The following is a 6282-nucleotide window of genomic DNA, read 5'->3' on the forward strand; positions in this document are numbered from 1 at the left end:
TACAAAATAAATACTGTTAAGACACATGACGAAAGCTTGATTTCTTGAGCATAACCCCTCCCTAGTAATCGTAATGAAAAAGATCCTAACAGAGCAAGCTGATGAGTAAAGAGTCATTCTGGAAATACACCCATCTAGGAGAATCATAGCAGTTGGGTTAAATTCATACTTGCCTAGAAAGATGTTGGGAAGAATTCACTGGAATATGCTGTAGGCATTTGCAGTTGAGATGGAAGAAAGAAGCCCCCACTTCTAGCATGTAATTCAGATGTATTTTAGAAGTCTATCTTACGATAAAATGGATTGCGTCCTGGCCTCCAATGACCAGTCTCCAGAGATTATCAAAGGAGCACAGAACAATTATTTAAAATTCAGTCTTTTTCATTGTAGAGATATATTTTAGTTAGATTAATAGCTGTGACCAGAGTCTGCATTTGCAGAAAGGCCTTGGCTGACAAACAATATAGCTTTATTATGCATGCAAGTTCACCCATTGATGATATATTCATTATCGTACAGATGCTCTGTTCTGATATTGTAGTCTTTCATTAAGTAGTCAATGTCAAAGTTGTGGCGTTTTGTTCTATTTTGGATACTACAGTGTAGTCTGAAAATTGTATTACCTACTGATAGAACCATTTAGGTTCAAATTTTAAGCAGCTCTTCATTTTATTTTAATATTCCAATATTTCATTTTGTTACATAAGGAAAACTTCTTAAAATAATTTCAACTCCTTTGAAAAAGATTGGTAAGACTTTCTACTATTCTACGTTCTCTTCTTTATACTTATAGAAGATTCTCTCCTATGTTCTTATCCACTGTTTGATCTCTCAGACTTTTTTTCTGAAAAAAAGGAAGGCTGTTTTGGAAACTGACTGAAGTAAACAATCAAACGTGTCTAAGGTGGACTTCATGGAAGCCTTTGTAACTACTTTTCATGATGCTGTACTCAAAATCCTCAGATATATTTCTGTTTGAGAAGTTTTTTTATATTTTCAGCCATGAAACATTGCTGCACATTGTTGGTAAGTATAAGCTTACTTCACTTGATCAACAAATTAAAGTTTCCATCCTACATGATTTTTCAACGTTATGATTTGAATTTTAAGCCTGAATTGGGCTGTTAAGTTGAACTACTAACAATTCTTCACAGAGAAGAGTGTTTCAGAACTCAGCTGGTCTGAAAACAAAACCACTACTTTCATCAATGATTCTACCCACCTATGGACATTCTCACAGAGTATCGATCTTTCTGAATATATGAAAGGAACCCGTGTGGCAGAAAAAAAATATCTTCCCTTTATTAGTGTTCTGGTATGAAGGTTTTACAAAATCATGAAGTCCACAAACTCATCCTGTATTCTTTTTTCATGTCCCGTCTTACCTGAATGACTCCTCCACCTTGGCCATCCTTCCCAGCTAAAAACTCTTCAGGCAAATTAATCATCTTCCCTAGCCAATCCAGCATGACAGTCTCCAGCTCCGTGCAAGCTGGACTTGCGGCCTGTGTTAAAAAATAGAACAGAGGGAATAACCTCACTAGACCATGAAAAGAAACAGGATCCACCAGAGCAAGAATAACTCTTTCTCTCTCGGTCTTCCGACTATAGAGGAAGAGACTAGCTGACTAACTTCACCAGCTATATTAGGGGCCTGAAGACCATTTTGTGCATGTTGTTTCTAATATTCACTTAAAAAATGTCAAACTGGGGCTCATATAGAACCACGACTACCAAATGTCAGAGCTAGGATTTGCATCTTGCATATTTTTTTTTCGACATCAAGTACTAATCTCTTTTGAGAAGAGCCCATTTCATATGAATGTGGACTTTTTTAACACATTTTTCCATTCATCCAGATGATAAGAGAAGTAACAACACTGGGTGATAGGCAACAGTCATACTACTTAATGAATCACCAATTAGTTTGCACTGCTACCACTAATTCTAAAGGCTGGTGATTTTTCAAGGGCAAAACTTCTAAGAGGAAATAGCCTTTTATTACTGGAGTCATTTAGGGTGTCTATGTGAAAACACTTAATTAGTCAAGGAAATTTACCTATAAAAATAGTCCTGTGACTTCACTGCTGTTAATCAATAATGTCATTGAAGAATGTCACTGAAATGCTTAAAAACTTGGCAAGAAGAAACACCATTACCACATAGCAGTACATACCACAGTAAACTTACCCAAGAGAAGCCAACACATCCTATTCCACCACACAACATATCTGCAAGAAGAGCTGGGAAGGAAGAGGCTGCAGGGAAGTAGGCAAAAAAGTACGGACTGTGCCAGTGAGTCACCTGCATTGAGGGAAAAGTAGTCATTTTTAACTATTTTGTTCTTTCATCTCTGTCATGCGACTGACTTAGCAAAAGTGTTTTCAGTGTAGCTGAGGTCCACAGAACTCTCTTGCCCACACTCTATTTATTTTCTAAAATTCAGACACTGAATCTGGCCAAAACAGCTTCTCACAACAAAAATGAAACAATCCATTCCCGTATCTTATACCTTCTGCAGAAAATTAAATTCTCATCTCCCTATAACAAGTTGTGATTTATGTACAATTCCACTTTATATGTACTAATATGAGAGAACACCACAATAACTGCACTAATTGTAGTCAATTGTCTTGCAGCAGCAATATTTAGAATTATCTTATGCAACGTCTAAGCAATTTTTAAGGATCTGTGAGAAATTTGATAGTGCTCCACAATGCCAATCTAATACAATTTGAAAACAGGAAATGTACGGCCACACTGCAATGTTAAATAGTAGAAATAATGTGATATGATATGTTTGGTAAAACCAGCTTTCACATTCAAGATAAAAGGCAAATTTTAGAAAAAAGTGCTTCTAGAAGAGTGGATGGACTATGAGCAAGAATTCAGCAGAATGTGTGTAAGATCTTTCTTGACTGAAAATCCAGAGGCTGCTGAGTTATTGAAGCCTAGACTTTTCTTATGCCGTTTTTTCTTCTTTATTTTAATACTGGATTTCTTCTGTTACAACGGGAGGATGGTAAGAGCATCCTGAAAGCATTGCTTGCCTGAGCTCAGTGTTTCCTTACTGTTTTGTTCCACATTCCCACCTCTAATGAATTTTACCTTTCTCATTCCCCTCTCCCCAGCCTGCCATAAGGTTTCTGGTTCTGAAGCTAACTCAGCGATCATTGTACTGCACTGTTCAACATACTCCAAATATCCTTTTAATTTCCTCTTCTAACCTTCTTCATGCCAATGACCAGTTCTTCTTTCAGGGACATGGTCCATGCTAAGGAGCAACTGTCTTAATTCTTGTCTACACAATATCAGATCAGGTATCACTTTCTCTGCTGTAGTATACCATATATAATATTTCAGATGCCCCTATCTCTTTCATATGAAACCAGCTCCTATCCACTACAATTTTCCACTGTCTAAACTAACCCTATACCTGGTATGTTCAAGATTTCACTTTTACTGGTCACTTGGTTCAAACCTGCTCAAATCAGATATCCAAAGAAAAGCCACTGTGAACGCTTTTAGCTCTATCTCTTGTATCTGGTCAGGATCTCTTTCTTTGATGTAACAAAGCTCTACAGCACTTGTGGCAAACACCTTCCTTTACAAATCAGAAAAAAAAATGGGATGGGTCTTGGTTCTTCACAGGAAAACAATAAACAGATTAAATAATAGCCAATAAACAGTGGTCCCTGATAGGACCCACATGCACAGACTTTCACTGACGTCCAAAACGAGCCAGGGCTGCCACTGTTCATCTCCCCAGTTCTAATCCTCTGTGATCTGTAAGACTTGTGACATTCATCTTGGGTTAATCAGGTTAAACTGCCTACTTGCTGGGAGCCATTTGTTTGATGAAACACAGCAGATTCCAGTTGCACCACTCACACAACACGAAAAAGCCAAAAGCCCTGGGGCAAGCACAGCTGCGATTCTTCCTCCTGCCTCCCCTTCCCCCTTCCCCCTTCGCTTGAAGCAGCTGTAAAATTCATTTCTTTCGCCATGTTGGAACAGACACACTTTGTCAAATATTGCAAAGAGCGTGACATAATTGATGCTTGTTTTTTTCAGCCCTCTGCTGATAAACAGTGATACACAAGTGTCTTGGGTTCAGTAATTACCACTCTAATGCTTCTCAGAGACATGTTATTTCCCAGATTTCCTCTAAGGATGTCTGTCTTTCCGTGGCTTGCTTAGTCTAAGCAAGAGTCTTCCTTTAACGCACACTAAGGACAGCTATTTCAGCTGAAAGTTCATATATTAATGGATCCAATGTGAGGAAAATTAGCGCCTTCAGTACTGCTATTTGCAGTTACAACTAAACTTGATCCCTTTTGGCTCTGAAAAAGGAGGAGACATTTCAAGAGAACAAAGCAAGTCTGAGAGAAAATGGTGACTGCCACTGATAGTTTTATATGCAGATCCCTTCCACCTTGGCTTCCTTCTGTACAGATCAGAGTTCAGCACTTGTTTCCTCAGTCCCTGTGTTAATATTAGGAACTTAGCACCATTATGGTCATTATCATTTAGTGGACTGCCCTTTGAAGGTCTACATCCAGTTTCATAAGAAGTCTCCACAAAGAAGTTTTACCACTCATGAATTCTTGTTCTCCTATAGGGTAAAGACAACAATGGATACTGCATTATAGCTTTACACAATTAATTGATCCTTGCTCCTCTGAAGGAACACCATTTTCACATTTTCAGTCATCAAATAAGTATCAAATATCCGAACACAACTAACACAGTAAAGACATCAACATGAAGCAAACAAGAATCACTTATGGACCACTGATAGCTTATGGGCAAAACAAGGTTTTATGATGTCTGTCATATTACTTATTTTCTCTGAAGAAGCCCAGTTCCTCATTTATAAAACGAAGATAAGACATTCCCCGGTGAAATACTGGAAAAGTGCTATAGCTGAAAAACACTGGATGTACTTATAAATGTTAGTCTTGTTCGGAAAAAGATAGGAAGAAGATTAAGGGAAAATATAATGGGAGTAGAGTGTCCCCATTGCCCATTTCAGAAGTCCCTAAAATTAATTATAAATAATTTAAAGGTCTCTAAACCAAATGGGAACAAGTCTTCCTATGCTAAGTTCTTCCTATACTCCCTGCCCCCATGTGTTTGTACAGCACCATCATTTTCACACTTCGGTTTCTGTGAGCACAGCTAACAGAGGCAGCCAACAGATGCAGCAGTTTGTGCAGCACAATGCACAGAAGAGGTCCAGAAATGCTGCTACGGTTAGTGCACATGGGCTCTGCAGGGGTGGTGATGCTCCGCAGGGCACAGTCCCCAGCAGCAACTGGAACAACTACCCCTGGCACATCACAGGTCTCGATCCAGACTAAGCTCCCGAGGGAGTATGAAGATGTGCAGGCCTGGGATTGCAGGGATGATGGGGCCTCCTGCCAGTGGGAGATGGTCTTTTAGCCTACAGGAGGTATGCACTGGGGGAGGGTTTGTGTTGCCATGTGAAGGAGCAGCATGAGGAGGTCAGCAGATTGTGCAGTATCAGAGATGACAAAAAGGAGATTGAATGGATCTTCCTTGAGACATAGCGCAACGTATCTCAGACACAAGAGCCAGAACCCCTAAATGCACCAAAGGCAGGGCAGTCTGAGTCTCTGCTTCTGCTCCACTTGCAGATCTGCAACTACAGGATAGGTTCAGTTCTCTGGTTGCAGGTGGGCTGGGAGCCCTGTGAAGCAGTCAGGCAACCTGGTGTTGACAGCAGGGATCTGGGTTTTAAGACCAGTGGGACCCTCTTTGAGGATCAACTCCTAGGAAGAGACAGGATCCACCTGAACAACTGGGGCAATCTTTGCAGACAGGCTGGCTAACCTGGTAAGAACTTTAAATTAGGAATGATGGGGGAGGGAGATGAAAACCCACAGTCAAGGGAGGAAGGTGGACTAATTGGGCAAGCAAAGGGTGAAGGATAACGTGGACAAGAAAGATAATGAAAACAAGATGGGGCTAAAGCGGACCCACCCCAAGTGCTAAGAGGACTGCATTACAGGGGGAAGTTCTCATGTCTTTTCTGGGAAATCAGCACAAGTGGGTGCCTCTCTGAAGCACCTGTATGCTATGGCATGACGCACGGGGAGCAAACAGGAGGAATTAGAAGGCTGTGTGCAGTTACAGGGCTGTGAACTCATTGGGATCACAGAGATGTGGTGGGATAGGGCACATGACTGAAGTGCTGTAGTAGATGAGGATAGCTCTTTAGGAAGGATAGACCAGGAACACAAGGCAGGGGGGTGGTCC

At 40.4% G+C, this 6282-nt stretch overlaps 1 protein-coding gene across 5 annotated transcripts in view; it reads right to left on the reverse strand.

Annotated features, from left to right (window-relative positions):
• The window catches only part of DDC (dopa decarboxylase (aromatic L-amino acid decarboxylase)), a 59214-nt gene that overhangs the window by 42621 nt on the left and 10311 nt on the right, over positions 1-6282 (reverse strand). For 3 of the 5 annotated variants that reach the window (XM_009883783.1, XM_009883788.1, XM_009883786.1), the window contains 2 exons: positions 2191-2304; positions 1386-1505 (listed from right to left, as the gene is read on the reverse strand). The exons of 1 other annotated variant lie outside the window; for it this stretch is intronic. In XM_009883783.1, the coding sequence (XP_009882085.1) occupies positions 1386-1505; positions 2191-2304 (234 nt within the window). The remainder of the gene's footprint in view (positions 1-1385; positions 1506-2190; positions 2305-6282) is intronic. One more of the 5 variants, XM_009883785.1, reaches the window with a different exon arrangement.

Source organism: Charadrius vociferus, unplaced genomic scaffold (assembly GCF_000708025.1).
Source record: "Charadrius vociferus isolate BGI_N301 unplaced genomic scaffold, ASM70802v2 scaffold103, whole genome shotgun sequence".
Taxonomy (NCBI): domain Eukaryota; kingdom Metazoa; phylum Chordata; class Aves; order Charadriiformes; family Charadriidae; genus Charadrius; species Charadrius vociferus.